General features: G+C 38.4%; 2 protein-coding genes across 5 annotated transcripts in view; both read left to right on the top strand.

The window, feature by feature from the left end:
* Positions 1-481: 481 nt before the first annotated feature.
* ccdc47 (coiled-coil domain containing 47) lies at positions 482-8,886 on the top strand. The gene is made up of 13 exons (XM_028042893.1): positions 482-595; positions 2,573-2,868; positions 2,942-3,034; positions 3,200-3,374; positions 3,945-4,066; positions 4,135-4,200; positions 4,289-4,390; positions 4,478-4,588; positions 5,666-5,751; positions 5,830-5,888; positions 6,607-6,716; positions 8,044-8,211; positions 8,305-8,886. Exons 2-13 carry the CDS (start codon positions 2,581-2,583, stop codon positions 8,383-8,385), a joined length of 1,461 nt encoding a protein of 486 aa, XP_027898694.1. The 5' UTR covers positions 482-595; positions 2,573-2,580; the 3' UTR covers positions 8,386-8,886.
* A 1,186-nt stretch (positions 8,887-10,072) lies between these two features.
* The window catches only part of setd1a (SET domain containing 1A, histone lysine methyltransferase), a 32,507-nt gene continuing 20,965 nt past the window's right edge, over positions 10,073-21,614 (top strand). Inside the window, exons 1-8 of one of the 4 annotated variants that reach the window (XM_028042266.1) lie at positions 10,073-10,135; positions 12,069-12,213; positions 12,298-12,396; positions 13,551-13,821; positions 14,921-15,051; positions 17,095-17,348; positions 18,013-19,627; positions 20,543-21,544. In XM_028042266.1, the coding sequence (XP_027898067.1) occupies positions 12,076-12,213; positions 12,298-12,396; positions 13,551-13,821; positions 14,921-15,051; positions 17,095-17,348; positions 18,013-19,627; positions 20,543-21,544 (3,510 nt within the window). In that variant the 5' untranslated portion in view covers positions 10,073-10,135; positions 12,069-12,075. The other 3 variants (XM_028042267.1, XM_028042265.1, XM_028042268.1) reach the window with 3 other exon arrangements.

The raw sequence follows: 21,614 nt of genomic DNA, 5'->3' as shown, positions 1-21,614 counted from the left end.
ATTCATTTTTTAAATTGGTGCTGCTATTCCCCAAACAGCACTTTAAAATTGAGACAAAATATGGTTTTGAATAATCATTGCTTTTTCATCACTGCTGCTTTGTTTAAAATACAACCAAACATAATATTATTAGATTGGTTTTCAAGTGTTACAAATACAGCTAAATGGTGAAAGATCCATTTTCTCTGCTGTCCTAAAAGTGTTCACGAAAAAATATTATCATAATAATAACTATATATTCATTATTACATCTAAAATATTTTGTAATGTAAAGTAATCCTCCATGCACAAAAATGTAACATTTTTTAAATGTTTACAGTTTTAGAGTGTTACTGATAAATACTAACATTCCCATTTCTTAGTTGCTTAACATCTTTTAAAATATTCAAACTCAAAATTGGAAATAACGTTCGTAGTTTTGGACACCCATATGTTAGCATCACTAGTCCATAAGGGATTTAAAATGTTTTATTTTGAAAGGGTTTTTCCTGCGTGGACAGGAAGTACCCTGCTTTAGGTTTAACATCACGTCAAGGACAGTTCCAATTTCTTATTCATAACCAGCTTTACCTTTATTGACACTGTTAGAAACCAGGTAAGATACTTGGTCACACATTTAGTCTTAACAGGGTCGTTTGTCCCTGCCGTGTTAAGGAGAAAAGGGACAGATTTCCTCTCAGGTCTTCGGTTTGAGAGTTAGTTAGCCCCTGTTAGCATGCTAATGGTAAACGTGCTAACAGCGAGTGAGAATTAGTGAGTGTAAGTTGGGGGATGGGTTTGGTTGACTGCGTCTTTGGGGGTTTAATCCACGTCATTAGCCAGTTGCACATTTTTAACTAGAACTCCACTACAATTTCAATAAGTTTGACAGCTAATTGATTTAGCTTGTAATCAAGCTTGTAAACACGCTAAATGCAACAGTACTAGTTCAGGTGTGGCCACAAACTGTTACTCCAACTGGAAGTTTGTCCGAATAAGTCGGCTCTTAAACGGTTAAATATGTACTTTTTTTTTATTCGCGTTAATTAAAAAAAATTAATTTATGAAAAAAATCAGCGTGGTGACAAACCATAGTAGCAGTTTTCCTTCGTTATTGTCTACTGAGCGTCAGTTGTCAGGGATGTTTTCCACTTGGATTTGTTATGTAGACGTTCGTCAATTAATCGAGAAAATATTTATTCAGTTTTTTTTCAGCAACGAAGCAGTTATCTACATTATGATCGCATTTAATAACAGAATAGCATTACAATAGATCGGTTTGATAAAGGAAAACAATAAAAGGCATAAATATAAATTAAATTAATGATGTTTTAGTTGTTCATCAAAGGGAATAGAATAGAATAGAAGTACTTTATTCATCCCAGCAGGGAAATTACTTCGCAGTTACAGCATAGAGAGACAAGACACAATAACAATAAAATAAAACATAAAATGCTATAAATTGTAAAATATAAAATGCTGTTAATATAAAAAGCAACTTAAGAGCAGTCCTTGCAAAGATTCAAAAAATGCAGATATGTATATGTAAATATATGTACAACAAGTGTGCCACAGTGCAGTTGTGCAAAATTGGACTGATTAGTGCAGAACAATGATTTAGCTTTTATTGTACAGTGAGATGGCATGTGGCAGGAAGGATTTCCTGTATCTGTCCCTACGACAGCGGAGCTGGAGCAGCCTATGTGAGAAGGTGCTCCGCTGTCTGTCCACTATGTGGTGGAGAGGGTGTGTTTATTGTCCATAATAGACAGAACCTTCTTCAGTGTCCTCCTCTCCACCACAGTTTCCAGGGACTCCAGCCTTAGTCCCAGTACAGAGACAGCTTTCCTGATCTAAGTAAATTAGTTTTTAACATTCATTTCAAAGGAAATAAGTGTTTCAGCATTTTTGCCACTTTCTGGAAGTTTGTTTCAGATTAGTGGAGCATAAAACTAAAAGCTGCTTCTCCATGTTTGGTTTTGATTCTTTAGAGAAAGCGATCAGCCACTATAATCTGGTTTCATAGTTCAACACATTCATAAACTAAAATTTATTTTAGTTGTGGCATTCATTATTATTTGATTGGAGTTGACAGAGTAATATTTATTCACTCTACCTCACACAGTTTCTTCAGATCTTTCAAATTGTGAGAAAATCTTTTTTTCTGCAACTTTATTCAGATTTTCTGTCAGATTTTCTTATATCTCATCTCTAAATGTTTCTTTTCCTCTCATACATTACTTCCTTTTTTATTTGGGTTTAATTTAAACTCACTGTGACTTAATACTTTAAAATAAAACAGTTGCGTACGAGAAAAATAAACCCTAGAACGTAATATTGTAATAACTGGTACATTTCACCAGCGGCAGCAAGCTTTTGTAACTTTTTCCACTTCAAATTAAAGCAGTGCAGGATTTCTCACACTGATTCGGATGATTCTTTTGCAAATGATGCGCCGTGTTTTGTTTTCAAAGCCAAAGTAGTAGTTTTTCTATTCTCTGATGGGTAAAAGCTTTTGTTTTGGAATGGGTTTGTAATTTTCTGCAACGTTTTGTGAAACTTTATTTTGTGTTTTTACCCATATTTAATTCAGACTGCAGCATGCGAAGTGCGTTTTTCCTCCTGGTTCCCATACTGTTGCTCCTTCTGGCTCTTCCTGCCGCCAGAGGACGTTACAACGACGACTTTGACGACGGGGAGGGCCTGGCAGACTTTGACGACAATGACTTCGCAGAGTTTGAGGACATGAATGATGATTTAACAGCCGAGGCGGAGACGGCCCCGCCGCCACGCGTCCCATCACCTTCCTCACAGACTGAAGACGACGAAGATGAAGCCACCGTGGAGCTGGAGGATGGTCAGGATGGTTTCGAGGACTCCGACACACAAGTACAATACCTTACCATTTATTTAAAGGGTATTTTTATCATTGGAACCATAATTGATTGTAATTTCTTCCTAGGACGAAGATATGTACAGCAAATATGACAAGGACGAGTTTGAGGGGATGGAGAAGACGGGCCACTCCATGAAGGACCCGCTCATAATCCACATGGTAAAACAGGTTTAAAGCTTCTGGGAGTTAATTCAGCTGTAGTTTATGATACCAAGAGCTTACATTTTAGTCTAATTAATCCTGGGACGTGATTTAGATACATTTCTGATGGTCAGATGTCGATCTGCAGTGTGATTTATCCGTCTGCATGTTATGTCTCTGCAGGTTCCTGCACACCTGCAGAACAGCTGGGAGAGTTACTACATGGAGATCCTGATGGTGACGGGTTTACTGTGCTACATCATGAACTACATCATAGGCAAGAACAAGAACAGCCGGCTCGCTCAGGCCTGGTTTAACTCCCACAAGGAACTTCTGGAGAGCAACTTTGCACTTGTGGGTGAGTCTGTCTGTCTTTTCTTTGAATCATTAAACTCCCTGCAGGATCTGCTGGTGCACAATGGCTTGCAAAAGTATTCCTCCCCATTAAAATAGTCCATTTATTGTTTTGTTTTACTAATTTTATGTAATAGAAAGGAGTGCATAGCTCTGATGTGCAAGGAAAATTGTACATGAGTTTTCCAAATTTACAAGGACTGCAACTAACAATTATTTTAGGTATCAATTAATCTATTGATTATTTTGACAATTAATTGAATGAAAAATTGGCACATTCTTTAGATTTTTTTAAATTAAATAAATAAATATTGTTTTTAAAAACTAATAAATACTACATAAAATAAAAAATAATTTTTGCTTGGTTTATTTTTTATTTATTTCGAGATTTGTTTGAATTTTTAATTGTTCATTTCATAATGGTGTTTTTTTGTGACACTTATTTTGTAAAACTTCTTTAAATATTTTATGGGCTTATTTTTTTAGCTCTGTTTTTTTTTTTTTTTTTGAAATCCAAAATTTATTTATATTTTGTTGAGATTTAGTGTTTTCTTGGCATTGATCTGCACTCTAGGCGATGACGGCACCAGTAAAGAACCTGTGAGCACTGGGAAGCTGAATCAGGAAAACGAACACATCTATAATCTGTGGTGCTCTGGCCGTGTGTGCTGTGAAGGAATGCTGATTCAACTCAAGGTATTTGCTTACAGCCATTTAAATCCTCCCCTGTCTGTGTTTTCTGAACCTGCTGCTGGTTGTTTTAGTTCCTGAAGAGGCAGGACCTCCTGAACACAGTGACCAGGATGATGAGGCCCGCCTCTGACCAAGTGGTAAGCGTTTCTGCTGCAGCAGATGTAGAAACGTTTTTGCTTCCTCTGAGCAGAGCTTTAGCTATACTGTCTGGGTTTTCCTCTGCAGCAAGTCAAAGTGACGCTTAACGACGAAGACATGGACACTTTCGTCTTTGCTGTGGGCTCTAAGAGAGCCATGGCTCGGCTGCAGAAGGAGATGCACGACTTGGTGAATAATTTTGTGATTAATGTTTTTTCTGTTGACTCATTTTTGATATTTGAAGTGACAATATTTTTTTGTTTTTTGTTTTAATAGAGCGAGTTCTGCAGCGACAAGCCAAAGTCGGGGGCGAAATATGGGCTTCCAGACTCCATGGCAATTCTCAGTGAGATGGGGGAAGTAACGGATGGTGTGATGGATAACAAGGTGATTCTTCTAATTACTAGTAGGGATGGAAACAATCAATTTAGGATTAATTGTAGATTAATGGATTAATAGATTTAAATTAGTTCCACTCGATTAACTAATAACATCCCCTTAGAACTTCTTTTAGTTTTGTAGTTTAGCCTCCGTCCAGCAGGAGGCGTCTCTGGTCATCCTTAAGAAGAGTCAAGTTGATACAGAAATAAATATAGCGAGGCATGCCAGAATGGGAAAGAGGAACAGTCCCAACTACGCAGCGCATTAGGGCTGTTGTTACAACTTTTGGAGCTCAGAGAATTTCCTAGTTTCTCTACTAAAAATTTGACATTAATCCCAAAATGTTTGAGTTTTGTGGCAGAAATTTACTTCGTTTTTCTTTTCTTTTTTTTTCTATCTGTAGCGGCCCTAATTGTACCAAACAGAATCTGCTGTTGGATGTAAAATGCACTTTGTTCTGTTCAGTTTTAAAATATAAACACTTACAAATTGCTGAAGTTTCACCTTAGTCTCGCTCTTGAATCAACTTCTCATTCAAAAATGTACTGATGTGATGACAGGAAAATGGAAACATTGTAAATGATGGGGGGGGGGACATGATGTCTGTTATGAGTTAATGCACTTCCTGAAGCGAATATTTAACATTCCTACAAGAGAAACCACAGACGGTACTAAAATATGAATGTCTCTGTTCATAGAGAATTATTTGCTTCATCTTTTATTTTTCTATTCAGCAACCTAAGAGGCTCCTGTTTTGTCATATTTTATAAAAATGTCTAATTATGTCAGAAAACCTGTTTATTTTCTGTTAAGACAGAGCTGACACAAAATAATCTTAAAACTTTTTTTATACTTCAGCATATTATGAAAAATGTTGCCCTTTATGTTATGTAAATATGTTTGACCATCTGGATACAAGAGAAAACTCAAGACTTTAAGAAAATATCCGCTTATCAATTAATCATTAATCAGTTGATTGGATCAGCCAACTTTCGATTGACTCATTAATCGATAACTTGCGTCCCTAAAGTTTAAACTCAACTCTGTAACTCAAGTTCTGCTTTTGGGCTCTTCTCGTTTCAGATGGTACACTACATCACCAACCATGCTGACAAGATCGAGTCGATCCATTTCTCGGATCAGTTTTCTGGTCCAAAAATTATGCAAGAGTGAGTATTTAATTATCGTTTGTTTCTGGAACAGAACCTCTGTCTGATGTCGTGGTGCTGAATGTTTTTGTTTTTCAGGGAGGGTCAGCCGTTAAAGCTGCCTGAGACCAAGAAGACTCTACTGTTTACATTTAATGGTGAGGAATTTTTCTACTGTGTTCACTTGAACACTACATTATAAGTTTAATGTTTCATACCAGATCCAACTTCCAATTTTAATCCAGTTTTTTCTTGCTTTCTCTTCTAAAAAAGGCAAATGACAGAAAATATTTTCAGAAAGTGGCTTTTATTTTAATCATCCCTTTTGTGAGTTTTACAACGGAGTATTAGGGCCAGGCTATGAAAACTTTAGCTTAATTACAAGGATATAGTCACAATATTAGCAGAACGTCTCAAATTTATGAAGAAATGTTGTTTTAATAAGAAAAATGTTTGAAAAATTTTTTTGTTGTTGTTTTTATGTTGGAGTCTATCAAATTACTAGTTAATTCTTCTAATTTTACAACTTTATTCTGATAATATTATGACTTTACTCTAGCATTTTGTGACTTTATTGTTATGACTTTATTCCTGTAAAAAATAAAAATCTTAGCCTGACCGTTACATGTTATCTGACCTCAAATTCAAAATAAATAGAAGCTATAAAACAAAACATGCTTGCCAAACAAGATGACCGACTTGGGCGTGCTCACATCACTCGTAACTATGGAAACCCAGTGAGAGTATTAGTGGGGGGAAAAAATCCAGATTTTCCAAATTCCAAAAATTCAATGAATCGCTAAAATCGATCTGTGTGCCCAGCCGTCCTACACGCTTAAAGTTATCCTGAGTTTTTCTGAATATTTCGCTCTGCAGTGCCTGGCTACGGCAGCACGTCTCCCAAAGACATGGACTCTCTGCTTCCACTCATGAACATGGTGATCTACAGCATCGATAAGGTCAAGAAGCTCCGTCTGAACAGAGAGGTGAGGGAAGCGCTCTAGTAACTATTAGTACAAAAGTATTCATACAACAAAACACGATTATTCCAGATTTTAAAAGGACTTTTCTCTTATTGATGCTCGGAAAATGGAGCTGAATTTAAATATTTTACAAAATATTGGCACTAATTGTTTACTTTAAGCACCTTTGGGTTTCCATATTGACCGGATTTTGAAAGTCAGAACTATGAAATTAGATTGTAAAAAATTTTTTTCCAATATCTTCTGCCATTTCACACAATTAAAATCTGATCGGTTTGTTTTTCATCTTCGTCCAATATTTTCCTAATTTTTATGAACTGCCAAAATTGTCTGTTTTTTTCATCAGAGTTTGACATCCTGTGCAGGTTTAAAGTTTTTTGTCTCGTTCTCTTTTAGAAAAAAAACAGACGGAAAGTTTTTGTTATTACAAAATTAACACTTTTTTCCATCAATCTGGAAATGATATTTGTTTGATGAACCGCAGTGTCTCAAGGTTTAAGGGTTAAAAGAAAAAAACCACAAATTTTAAGCTTTGTAAAAGTATTAAATATATTTGTTTCTTCATTAAACTGTAATGGAGACGTATTATGCTAAATTCACATTTCGCACATTTTACTGGTTTCTACTGTTAATAAAAGCAACCCGAGCGTTTAAAAAAGAACATCCAGAGATTTTTTGGCAATAAGTTGTTTTTTGTTGTCTGGAAAATGAGCTTTTTCAAAAAACTTACAAATGTAACGTCATAAATCAGCAGGCACTGCTCGTTACTTAGCAACCGCAGTGGAGTTTTGCTCGTCACCTAGCAACCCAAGCAGAGCTCCAAGGCGTTTGGTCAGCTGGTTTTACCGCTTTATGTGCTGTACAATGGCTGCTGGAAAAAAACAAATGTTTTGTTGTTGACTTACCATCCAGAAACCACTTGCTAAATGCTTCTTGGTTGTGCAGGAGCTTCCACTTCTGCTTTTCAAAGTTGTACGGTTGTATAATTGCACATCTTTTTGCAGCCATTTTTATGTGTGCATGTAAATATTGAGCTGGGGGGTGTGGCCAGCAGCAGATTATTTGGATTTAAAGTGACAGAGGCCCTAAAAGAAGCTCATTCTCACCTGACCAGAATAAATTCTCATTTTCTAAAAATAATGTTTTGCAAAAAAAGTCATTAATTTGTTTGTATAGACCATAGGCCTATCTTAATCTGTCCCAGGAAACATAATAACTCGCCTTTAAAAACACAAAACCTTCTAAAAATGATAAAGCCATAGCCAAAATTATTCTTTAATTCTATATTTTAGGAGGTACATTGTTTTAAAAATCCTCTTTGTGTGTTTAGGGAAAGCAGAAAGCGGACAGAAACCGGGCTCGCGTTGAGGAGAACTTCCTGAAACAGACGCACGCTCAGCGCCAGGAAGCAGCCCAAACCCGCAGAGAGGAGAAGAAAAGAGCCGAGAAGGAGAGGATCATGAACGAAGAGGATCCTGAGAGACAACGCCGTCTGGAGGTCTGAAACCTGCCTTTAAAAAAAACACACAGATGTTTTGTTTCAGTTTTGAACTTTAGCTATTCTTTCGTCTCCTCCCGTTTCTTTATGCAGGAGGCAGCGCAGCGGCGTGAGCAGAAGAAGATTGAGAAAAAGCAGATGAAGATGAAGCAGATCAAAGTGAAAGCCATGTGAAAGAGAAAAAGCATTCAAGCACATGGAGAATCAGTGCTTTGCTCAGCTTTTCTTCCTGATACTGCTATTCAACTTCCACAGTTTCTGCCAGAAATCTTCCATCAAACTCTCTGATTGTGTCGGGCTTTGCTGTTTGTTTCCCCTGCTGCTCCATTTGATGAGATTAAAACACAAAAAACGGAGCAAAATCCGTCAAATGAGTCTCTAGTGGGCATCAAGTTTGTTTATGTTTTAAACAGTTTTCAAATGTTTGTCTGAAAAAAGCCTAATGATTGTTTTTTAACAGGTTGCTGGTGAGCAGGACACTACTAGGGGGTATTGAGCCACATTTTTAAAGGACTGAAGCATTGCTGTTATTTCATTGGTAATATATTAGCATTATTGTAACCTTTAAACGATAATGTCCAGGAAATGTTTAATATATTTGAAATAAGTTTCTGTCAGGCTGTTTCTAATTGTTATCTGAGCAAACAATAAATGCACTGAAATCTTTAAAAATAATCTTTTTCCCTTTGTCATATTGCAATTGTTTCCTTTATAAAAATATCAAAATGATATATCAGGTGTTTTTAAATTTTTTAAAAAAATTATTTTACTTCAAATCCATCTGGAAGTTTACAAGCAATTAGCATGTAAATTGTAGATTTTTATTACTTTTCTTACATTTCTGAATATGGGTCTTAAGTAAATTTCCTTGTTTAAGATAATATAAACTGATTCACAAAGTGTAAAATGAATTATAAAAATAGCTCGGTTGTATTTATTTCACATGAACTGTTAGGTGTAGCAAATTTTGACGTTTTTTTATCTGTAGCTGAATAAATGTACTCAAAGTAAATTAATATTTCTAAATGAAATTATGCTACTGCAGTAAATGATTACTTAATTATATACTTAGATGGGATCCATGAAATTTGTCATAGTTTATTACAAGATAATTCACTTAAAATCTTGATTTTTTTAGCTTTGTTGTGAATAACTGAATTACTTTTAACATAAAGTTGTAGTTGAAAATCTGGTACTATAGAATATTTTAATACAAATTCTTTTAAACATAATATTTAAAACTGGGGCAATAAATCCTAGCTAATGTGGGGTTATTTTTAATTTGTGATCATGTATTTTATGTCTTTATGGTTGGGTGTAATTGATTATTTGTTGTCCAGTAAAAAGTATCTTCATCAATACTTAATTTTTAATAAATTAACAGTATTTCTCTTATGCTGTAAACTTTGTCCTTACTGACTGTACACTCAATTTTGTTATGCCTTAATTTCCAAACTATGGGATAATAGAGGTTAATTCTATTCTAACTCTAATTAATCTTGCAAAATTTGCAGTTTATATGGCATAATTAATACTGCAATAAAACAAATCTTATGTTTTATAACAATCCATTGTTATTTGTTTTAAAAGTCGAGAAAAAAAACCATTTAGATTTATTTTACTTCACTCATACTTATTGAGTTGTTTCACCACTTCGCCAGTAGGGGGCGAATTTCTCACCATTCAAACTGGAAATGATACAAGCAGATTCAAGCATAATTTTACACTACAAATATTTAACTAATTATAGAGTAAGTTATCTTTTTTTAAAAATCTTTGTTATTTTATTTAATTCAAAGTGATGTTTTAAGTTTTAATATTCTGTTTATTTGTTGTTTGTTTTGTGCCTGTGTAGAGGAAAGTGCGGGTGAGCAACTGTAGACTGCATTACCATGCATTGATGGGGAGCAGGCGAGGCGTTCAGGTTGGTAACGCGATGGCCGCTTTCTCAACAATATCTGGATTTTGAAATAGAAAACAATGGCTTTGGTGCTCGTAGATGGTCGTTGGTCTATCGACTAATTTCCGGAATGGTAGCGGTATTGTTTTAATTCGTTAGAGGTGCTTTAACGCCGGGTCGTAGGTGTCATATATCTGTTTGTGACCCAGTGTTTTTCTTCTTGGTCTCGCGGGCCTGGCTGCAGCTGCCTACACTGTAGCGGCGGCGAATTGCTACTTTCGGATGAGCGGGTCTCCAAGAGGTGGAGTGGGCTGAATTTTGGTTAAATCGTGGGCAAGCCAGCCTTAAGAAGTTTCCATAAGACATGCATATCACGATTGCAACTTAGAAAAACTAATACGTGTACGTGGAGGTCTTCAAGTTCAAAGTTTAAACTGTTAACTTGATGTTGCTAAGTTAGCATTAGCCATCAGTAGCATCAGTTTGCCCTAGCTAAAGCGAGAAGACAACTAATTTTTACTTTGGTTTACGTTGTCAGACTGATCGGCAACGTGCAGGTTCGGTTTTTAAGGAACGCTTCTGAAACGCGGACAGATGCGCTGAATATTAATTCTGTTTTGACGCTTGCTGAAACAATTATTTGCTTTTTGTGGATCCACTTTAGCCTCTGCTAACAGCAAGCTGCTAGCTAAAGTATCTGATCACTGACGTAGCGCTGATCATTGTTTTGACAGCAGCTTAACCGAAGCCGACAACAAGCTGATGATAATGCTAAACATTTTATATACTTTAAATGTGATCCCAGAATATACTAATGCGACCCAGAAGTCAGTGAAGTTGAACTCTGGCTAAATGCTGTGACGCAGCTCATCGTTCCTTTGCAGGCAAGAGTTATTTATCTGTAATTACTGCATCTTTTCTCATCAGTCTCGGTTCAATTCGCATCTAATTTGTTAAGGTTGTTATGGTGCGTTTAGGTTTCTTGGACCGACTTGAAAAATTTGAAAGCACAAATTGATTTTCGTATTTTCCAGGACGACATTCCTTACTCTAATTTCTAAAAAAAACATTAACAGGCTAAATTAATATGTAGCTAATCTGTTGCAGCTTTGCCTGGCGTTTAAACATACAATGTTTTCTTTTTTTGCTCTAAATAGGAACAATTAACCCCAGGCTGCCCTCATGCACTTAAAGCCTGTGAGAAAAAAAAGCCTCAAACTACAGAAATTGATTTTAATTGGTTCAAAGTCTGGATAAATGTAGACAAAATAGAAAATGGAGACGTTTTTGTATTTCCAGGGTGTATTTTCTGTCCAATTTAACAGTTTGTAACATTTAGGAGTAAGTTATTTTAGTCCATATAAGGTTTTTCTTCACATACTTTATTTACAAGGTGAACACAGTTTATATAATGTGATATTTTTGCAAACGACTATATCAAGACTTTAATTTAATATATCTGTAATATGTTTTTACCAGTTTTATGAGTAGAGGTTTCATAAAAAGATGTAACTCTGGTGATAGATCCAGGATTCTGAGCTTCAGGAAATAGAGGGAAGTCTTATGTACAGTTTAGGTTTTATAACTTGATAATTTTTTTAAGCTTAACCATTTTAGAAACATCCTTTGTAACTTTTTATTAAACTTTATTTAGTGCCTGATTTAAAAAAAAAAACTGACTGAAAACTAACAGAGAAATTAGGAAACTTGAGTCAGAAAAAATATAAATTTTTGTGTTTGGAGCATACTTACAAAAAACATTGACCTCCTTGTAAGAATCCACTGTAAGTTTTATACAAATGTGTTTAAAATGGAGAAGAAATTGAAAAAATCTTGAAACTAAAAAAATCATTTGCTTGCTAAATTCCTAGAATCCGAGTCACTTGGATGTTTTTTTGTTTGTTAGTTTTTTCCAGCAGATCCTCTTTTAAATGAAAGTTTTTCTTTTTGTCCCCAGTTATAGGATGGATCCAGACAGTGGGACCGAAACACAGAAAGCAGTCAGCTTGCAGTGGGAAAGCTACAAACTCGTCCAGGACCCGGCCATTCGGCGGGTTACGCAGAAGGTTTACAGATATGACGGAGTGCATTTCAGTGTTCCAGTAAGTCTAACTGGAGTTTATTCGCTTTAAAATGCAGATCAGTTCTAAGGTTTAGTTCTTATTTGCTGTGTTATTTTTGTTTAGGACTCCGGGTTTCCCCCTGTGGGAGAACTCCGGGACCCTAGACCCCGGAGATTATGGTCGAGGTATACAGAAATATCCTTACCAGTGCCAAAGTTCAAGGTGGGCTCCACTTCTCAAACTTTGTCTCATCGATCCTTTAGACATTCATCTGAAAAACCAAAGTATAATTACTGTAGTTTTGAGCTGGAACAGTTCATTTTAATTTAATTTAACTCCGATATGTGATATTTTGTTTTAAAAGATGAGGAAAAATTACAAGGAAGAATTAAGACATTCAATTAATGGGGAACTAAATGCATAGATGAATAATTATGGTTGTTGCTAAGCAACAGCATTGAAAGGATGTTGGCCAATTATATAAAAGCGAGAACATAACTTCTCTTTTACCTCAGAGAAGTTTCCAAATTCAAGACAAGTTAAACGATTGTGTAAATTAACATAATTACTGCAGCATCGGAAACTTCTTAAGCCTTTCAGAAATAATAAGATGTGATTCCTAAGTCTGTCACAATAAGCAATACATTATTTTATAGCATGGTAAACTAAAAGCAGTGCAATGATTTTTATTTGGAAAAGAGATGCTTTTCTTTAATTTTGTTTTAAAGCTGCAAACCTTTGACACCCAGTACAAAGTACGTAGTTTGTACTACCTCCCACTTTTGCCTGTTTTACTGGTCTAAACTGAATAATTATCTTTTTTTGTACAATTTGGTTACTGAAACTCTAAAATCCATTTTAATTGCTGGGTTTTTCTTTTTTCAAATATTTTTAATGTTAAGTGTTCTTAAGGAATCAAAGTTTTTATATTATGAGTGATCAGTAATAAGGCTAATTATCTTAAAATGACAATACTGACATTTATCGCGATCATTTGTTTGACAGTTCATCATGAGAGGCTTATTGGCACCTAACTTCATTTTAAGAACATGTTTCATTATTTTACTGTCAGTGCTGTTGTATGAATGTCATGTTGTAATTATTTGTTGATTGGCCATGAACTCAGGCCGACTTTATTATCCTGGATGTAAATGACCAGTTATAAACCGCAGCGGTTGTGTGAAATCTGTCACCCTCGAAGGTCATTTGGCCAAAATTGTTTTCACTCATTATTTGCACATTATCTTTCCAAACCAGATGTCTTCCTGCACTTCAGCTGTTCCGCGTTTATGATTTCCACAGATCAGTCACTCCACTTTCCTGGAATAGCAGAGCTTTTTTTTTTTGTTTGTTCCTAACCTTTTTTTTTGCCACAGCTCGATGAGTTCTACGTGGGCCCCATACCCCTCAAAGAGGTGACCTTCGCCAGGCTCAATGACAACATCAAGGAGCCTTTCCTGGCAGAAATGTGCTCCAAGTTTGGTGAAGTGGAGGAGATGGAGATCCTGTTTCATCCCAAGACCAGGAAGCACTTGGGTCTGGCCAGGGTGTTGTTCACCAACACGAGAGGAGCGAAGGACACAGTCAAGCATTTGCACAACACCTCTGTCATGGGAAACATCATTCATGCTCAGCTAGATATAAAAGGTAAAGTTTATTGTGGCAGCTATTGTAGAGGTGTGGACCCCTTACATCCCGCCTTTGTCTCCCTGCTTGAGGGCAAAACGTTGGTCTCTGACGACGACTAGCATTGGTTTTAGCTGTTAAAATGTCAATATAATACATTAAATCTTTAACGTAGGCCTGATATATAAAAGTAAAAGGAACGCAGCGCTTTACTACTAATTGTCAACACTATGACAACTAGATTATAAAGTCAGGAAAAAGTTTTAATAAAGAAATAGTGAGGGAGAAGGAAGTAAGTCAGCTCTGCTAGCTTGACTATGACAACCGTAACATGTAGATGGGCTGTGGAATTCGGTGTGTTTCAGTTCAGTTAAAAAATAAAAAAGGTGATCTAAACACCAACTCTCTGACAGATCATCAGTGTAGCAGGTGTTTAAATTAGCTAATGAGCCGTCACAGTATTAGCTTAGCTAATAGCAGCGGTAGCTAATCAACCCCAGCAATCATTTATTAAAAATTGCAAAATAAACATCAAGCCTGAAATATAAAACTGCAACGGACTGAACTTTCTGTTCTTTGTGGAAAATGTTTTAATGTTCTGTGGTGTTAAACCCTGAAGCATGTAGTGGCGTGGTTGTCGGTTGCTATGGCAACGAGTCTGCATGTAGCTGACACAGAGAGAAAGGAAAAAAAAAGTGGTTTTGAATTGTTCTTCACCGGTTTTTCTGCGTTATTTTTCCCTGCACTAAATTAATAATACACACATCCCCAGGTTTCATTTAGTTAATTTTTTACACTGCGGCTATGACAGCTTGTAAGAGAATCTCCATTTTTGAGAAACACAAATGACTTGTTGTCTGTTTTGTTTACAAGATGTGCTGATCATGTAGACTGATCTGCTTCTCTTCAAGAGCAGAAAAAAAAGAAAAACAAATTTAAGTCTTAATAATGTTGTTTCTACAGCGCTGTTGACAGTTGCCTATCAAGATGGCGCATTTCCGGGCAACTTACTTCTGGTCCGGTTTTGTGGGAACTATCTATTAAGATAAGTTACTGTAAATAATCAAACATGGATCATATATTTAGCAAGGCGTTTGTTTTTCTGTTTGTTTTTCTGCAGGTCAACAGCGGCAGAAGTACTACGACCTCATAGTAAACGGGTCCTACACTCCTCAGACGGTGCCGCTCGGAGGGAAAGCTTTGACGGATAGCGTTCAGTCTCAGACGCCGGCGCAGCCGCAGCCGGATACGGTACGACTTCTCAGTCAGTAGAAGATCAGTTAGTGAGTCAGGAGTTCAATATTTTTACTCATGTTGAATCAAAGCAGTTACGGTGTTACTGCAGATAAAAATTACTAGTCATTAGGATGTTTCGAGAACAAAAATAGTCTAAACTAACATCTGTTTTGAATGTCAATGGAAATATTGCGACAAATCAAAATTATTATATATATTTTAAAAATAATACACCATTATAACGTCACATCTGTCCACGCTTTATAAATAATAAGCATCAGTGTCGGCCTGTTTTTGTTTCCTTTTTATGTTGTCCAAAAACAAAAATCAAACCTGAATCATAATGTTCATATCCAGCTGTGGTTAGTAAGGCTGTCAGCTGTGAAATGTATAAATAATAATTGTATTTGCAATCAAAAGTAGTGATTGAAAGCAGCTTGTTTATGGTAAATTAGCATGAAAAGGAAGAGATATTCAGTGTCTTTGAATTATTATTTTGTTCATGTAACTTTGGTGACTTTTACGATCAGGTGGAAAATATCCTTTTGGCTAACTGTAGCATATTTACAGAAATGTTATTAGTACAAATTATCCCTGCAACAAATATATTATAAATAAAATTAGAATTGGTTGAGGTTCATAAATTGTCCAGCTCTAGCGTCGATCTGAACAATGAGTCCAAAAACACATTTTCAGGCTTGAATTGAATACATTTAAATATTATTTTGGAATAATAAATCTAAAATATTACAAAGAATTGTTTGATTCTGTGTCATTAAGTTGCTAAAGTTGATGGTCTGTTTTTATTTTAACCGTAATTACTCCAAAACATTTAATATTTCGATGCAAACTGCTTTTTTTATTTAAAAATGTTAGCAAAATTGCTTATAAATGGTTGCAAAAATTGTGACATTTTTTAACTTTAGAACTGATGTTTCATCAAGCATCAGCTGAGCTTAACAAAGGCCACGTTTTCCTCACTATTTTTAGCTAATAATAATTATTTCAATCAGTTTTATTGCATCTCAGCTGAACATTTCCAGCCTAAATGCGAAATAATAATTTTGATGGAATGAAATATTACATCCAAGCAGTTGTTTCAGATTGATATTAAGATGGTTAATTGGGGTTTTATATATTTTGCAGCTCTAGAAAAATTTAATCTCACTGCATACACAGCAGAAACTATATTTCACAATTTGTGTGAGACTACTTTATTAATTTAATCTCATAATTAATATTGTGTTTTCCAATTAAATAAATTTGTATTTACCTTGATTTCTGTGTAAAACAATCACAAAAACAGTGCTAAAAAATGTTACCACTGAAATTATATTTCAACAGCCGATATTATTTTGTACGTCTGTCTGAATTTGACGAGTTTCCGGGATTCTAATAGTGACCATAATTATTAGGAAAGTTTTTTTCTTGTATAAATGAAGGACCTGACCTTAAGGCTTTTTCCTGAAATTATGTGGCAACTTCCTTAAGATGTAAAATTTTAAATATAGTCGGAGATGGGCAGGGTAGCAGAAAATTCTACTCAAGTAAAAGTAGCTGCTACAAAATATTTTTTCTCTAGTAAAAGTAAAAAGTAGCCATCCAAGAAATTACTCAAGTAAGAGTAGAAAAGTATTTGGTAAAAAGTAAAATTATCAATCATTTAATATTTATAAATTATATCATCAGATGGACTAAAATAGAAAAGTAACTGGAAATTTTGGTATTTTCCCAAGGACCACAATGACAATAAGTCATACAAGTAATAAAAAATAAAAAAATTAGGAAAAATATTTTTTTCCCAAATCAGTTTCTCTCAATAAAAGAAATGATGAAACTTTAACAAAAACTGCAGGTGTGTGTCTGTGTCTGGTGAATTTTGGCTAAAACATGTTTGTTTTTCATTCAGTGGGTAGAAAATACAGAAATTTTCTCAAGTAAGAGTAGAAATACTCCTAAAATTTTCTTTTCTTTTTAAAGTTACTCAAATAAATGTAATTGAGTAAATGTAACTAGTTATTACTCAACTCTGAATATTGTTGTTTTTCGTCATTGCAGTCGGAAATCCGGCGGAGGTATTCCAGTGAGCTTGCGGTTTTGGCCGCAGGAGTCCACGCCCTGACCTCGGGAAGCATGACGCCGTGTTCAGTTGAAACCGGGTTTGGCGAACAGCGTGTCGACACGCCGCCTTCGTCGTTACCCGGTCCATACACGCCGAGCTCCTCTGCTTCGTCTCAGGGGGGCGGAGGAACACCTTACAGCTCCAGATCTGGGACTCCTTTCTCACAAGACTCAGGCTACTCCGGCAGCAGGTAGTGTTCATCGAGCTGCAGCAAACGATTAATTTAGTAATTCATAGATTATGCTGACGATTAATCTGATTTTTAAAGAAGTGTTTTATTATAAAATGGTACAAATACAAATAAATAAATGTAATTTCTTTTTAAATAAGAAAATAGACATTATATTGCCTAAAATGTAAAAATATAGAATTCCTTCAGTGTACGCTTGATCATTTGTAGCAAAGGATGCATCTTATAACGTATTGACAGAGAAATATGTTTTTTTATTAGCTTAAATGCAAAATGTATGCATATTTTTGGCCTGATTAGATCTGAGTGTTTTGCTTTTTCCGCAAATTGCCTTTTTTAGAGTATGTATACTCCAGTTAATGATTAACCAATTACTGAATTAGTTGATTATTTCAATAATTGATTCATCACGATTAGTCCAAATAATCGTTTCAACCTGAATGGGTTTTTTGGCCGTTTTTTTGCTTAATTATGGCTTTGATTATGTTGTTCCTTCAGCAAATTGATTTCTTTGAGTCTGTTTACTCCAGTTAATGATTAATCGACTACTAAATTAGTTGACGGTTATTTCAGTAATCAATTAATCGTTTCGGCCCTAATTGTTCAGATTTAGTAAGAAAGAGTTCTTTTGATTGTAATTAATCCAGTAAACTCTCTGTTTCAGGCATCCGAACTACAACACAGGCTCTTTGAGCAGCGGCTATCCTCCCCAGGACATGTTACCATCTTCATCTTCATCGTCCGCAGTCTCGTCTTCTGTTGGAGGTTTTAAAGTGTCTCGTTACCCCGATGAACAGGACCCATCACTGTACCACCGAGGTCGTCCTTCGTACCCCCCGACCACATCGTACCGTCCCAATGAGCCGCCGGGCTACGCGCCCTACCCCAACCTCGGAGGTCCCGGCTCACACATGGCGCATCACTCCTCAATGCCTCCGCCGCCGATTTGCAACCAGTACGACCAGCCTCCGCTGCCGGACAGGGAGCGGAGCGAATCAGCGGGGAGGTATGCGGCCGCGGGGGTCGGTTCTAGAAGGTCGTCCTACCATCACCAGCAAGACTCAAACTCCTCCTCGAAATACCATTCCCACCACTCCCACCACCATTCGGACCGCCGGGACGACCGGGGTTACCGGCGAGACAGCGTGGGCTCCCGCTCTGGCGACCACGGCCACCAGCGGCACCGCAACCACCACCACTCTCACAACCACCACGGCAGTCGCAGAAGAAGCAGCCACGACCGGGACCGCGACCGAGACGCCGACTACGCCAACAGCTCCGACCCCAGATACAACTCCAACTCCTACCGATCGTCATCCAACAGCATGTCACCGCCGCCGTCGTCTTACTCGGCGTACGCCTCCTCCAAAGATCCCGCCCCGACCCCGCCGCAGGATGGTTCCTCCCGTTCGGCTGGTTCAACCCTGGCAGAGAAAGCTGGGTCTGATAAGGACCATCACGGCGCTTTGCCTCCCCCTCCGCCTCCTCCGCCGCCACCGCTCCCACCGGCCTCCGTTATTGCAGCAGCCGTCGCCGAGACGCTGGGAACGCTAGACTTTAACCAGGACAGTCCGGCCCGCGAAGACCAGTGGACCAAACCCAAACGCCGTCCCACCACGCCACCGGCCCCGCCCAAAACGCCACCACCATCCTCCCCTTCCCAACCTACTACCGCCAAATCTTCTTCCAACTCTCCCTCCTCGGCCTCCCTTCCTCACCACCTTTCCTCTTCCTCTAGCTCCCCTCCACCTCCTCATCGCGACTCCTCTCCAGAGCCAGACTCCACAAACGAGAGTTTGCCGTTTGTCTACCACAGCAGCAGCCTGGACTCTCGAATCGAGATGCTCCTGAAGGAACAAAAGGCCAAGTTTTCCTTCCTCGCTTCTGACGAGGAGGACGAGGAGGACAGGAAAGAGGAGAAGCAGAGGAGCAGAGTTAGAGAGGGAGCGGAGCGAAGAAGTGATGCTGTGAAGGAGCAGGAGCACAGGGGGGACAACGGGGAGAAGGATCACAGGAAGAAGGGGGAAAGAGACAGAGAAGGACACAGAGGGAGAAAACGGGGAAAAGGAGAAGGGAGGAAGAGTCCGACTGTCCTCGCTGCGGGGACACAACCCTCCGAAAATTATTCCCCCCACATCGTACCTCCAGAGGAACCTCCGCCCCCAGTTGGCATCGATGCTACTGAAGCTCTGCAGCAAGACGATCCTCAGGCTGGTTCTGCTGATCCGGGGGTCCGGACCGGAGCGCACACGCCGCCGCCGTTTAACGGGCAGAGCCAGGTACATTACCAAGCTAAACATCATCATCATCACTTACACCAGAGGTGTCCAAACTTTTTACCTCCTGGGCCAAAACTGGCAAGTTGAAAGTAACTGAGGGCCACAAGAAAGAGATTTTTCAAAAATTGTAGAAAGAAAAGTAAAGTTATATTTATATCTGCACATCTAATAATAATAATAGTTTAATAAAATAAAACAAGTGTGATTTCCACAGAAAGCAAGATGTAGGTGATTGTAGATTGAGAATGTTTGCCTTATTTAATAAAACAAAATAAAAAATACAAACAATATCTTAAATGTTGATGGTTTTTCTATGATCTTTGAATTTTTTGTGTATATTCTTAGCAGGTCGCCCATTCTTCAAAAACTTTTCTAAAAGGTGCAACGAAGTCTGCTCTTTATTAAAAGTTGCTGAATGTTTCAAATTCAATTAAAAATTGCTTCTTTAATCCCGGAGGAAAAATAAAAAGTTAAATAATTTGTGGTTCTGCTTAATGAAATTTAATTAAATGAGTACTTTGTGTTGTAATTTGCATATTTAGAAGACTTTCTCTGTGGACATTTCACTCTTAAGATTTGATTAACTAAATCAGAATCCAACTTTGAGCTGCCATTTGTGTCCTGCACAAAATCACATCGAGTGCCGCAAACGGCCCACGGGCCACACTTTGGACACCCCTAACTTACACTGAGAAAACTAAGAGGTTATTCCACCATTAGGGGTGAGCCTCTCTCTCTAGAGCAGTTGAGACCAGTGGTTGATTTTTAGACATTTGCTGAGGTAGAGAAGTAAGTATCGACCGATCACCAATCTCCCAAAATTAAGGAATAATTTATCGGTGCACCCTTACTTTTTTCTCTGTTTAAGTGGAAGAGTTGGTGGTTCCTTGAACTTTAACCTCTGTGTTTTGTCAGGCGTCTCCTCATTCTTCTGGCGAAGACATGGAGATCTCAGACGACGATGCCGAGGAAACGGCCACCATAACGACCGTCACGACTCACCAGCCGACAGTCGCCTCAGGATCAACACCGTCATCCTCACAAGCCGCCGCCGCCGGACTCTCACAGCCGGCAGACCCCTCATCCTCTCCGCCCCCCATCTCTGATTCCTCACAGCACTTTGGGACGTCCATGCACCCGCCGATTCCTTCCTACCCGCCCCATTTACCGCCCCCTCCTCCGCCCGGCTACTCCCTTCAGCCACCGCCTCCGCCTGGGATTCCACCTCTTCCTCACATGGAGCTACACCCCGAGTATCCTCCCCCGATGCCTCACCACATGTACGATTACGCCACCTCCATGGAGCTGATGAACCAGTACAGCGGTGGAGCCCCGATGTCGTTCCAAATGCAAACCCACATGCTAAGCCGCCTGCATCAGATGCGTTTGTCGTCGTCCAATGGCACGGCAGGGCCGAGCGAGGCTGCGACCGGAGACTACGCATCGTACCATCTTCACCCTATCCCGCCGCCTCACACGCACCACCCCTACATGGACCAAGAGGGCAATGGGGCGGGGGCTCACTATGACCAGGACCACAGATACATGCCACCCCATATGTCATACCCCTACCATGAACCCCACAGCACTCAAATACCACCGCCTCCACACCACAGCATCCCACCTCCGCACTCTGGGTGGCCGCCGCACGTCTTACCGCCTCACTTCCAGTCCTACTTGCCACCGCCCGGCTACAGCACCATGCTGACTGGGGAGGGAGACGAGTACAGCGCCTCTGGGGAGGCATTGCCCATGATGGCGGAGAATCCGCATGAAGCGACGGTTCAGATGGTACTGGCCTCTTTGATCCAGGAGATGAAGAACATCGTGCAGCGGGACCTGAACCGCAAAATGGTGGAGAATGTCGCCTTCGCCACTTTTGATGAGTGGTGGGACAGGAAGGAGACCAAGGCCAAGGTAACCACTCAATTAATCAATCAACTTTATTTCTGTAGTACATTTCAGCAACAAGGCAGTTCAAAGTGCT

Source organism: Xiphophorus couchianus, chromosome 16 (assembly GCF_001444195.1).
Source record: "Xiphophorus couchianus chromosome 16, X_couchianus-1.0, whole genome shotgun sequence".
Taxonomy (NCBI): Eukaryota; Metazoa; Chordata; class Actinopteri; order Cyprinodontiformes; family Poeciliidae; genus Xiphophorus; species Xiphophorus couchianus.
This window is presented reverse-complemented; position numbering and strand designations above follow the sequence as displayed.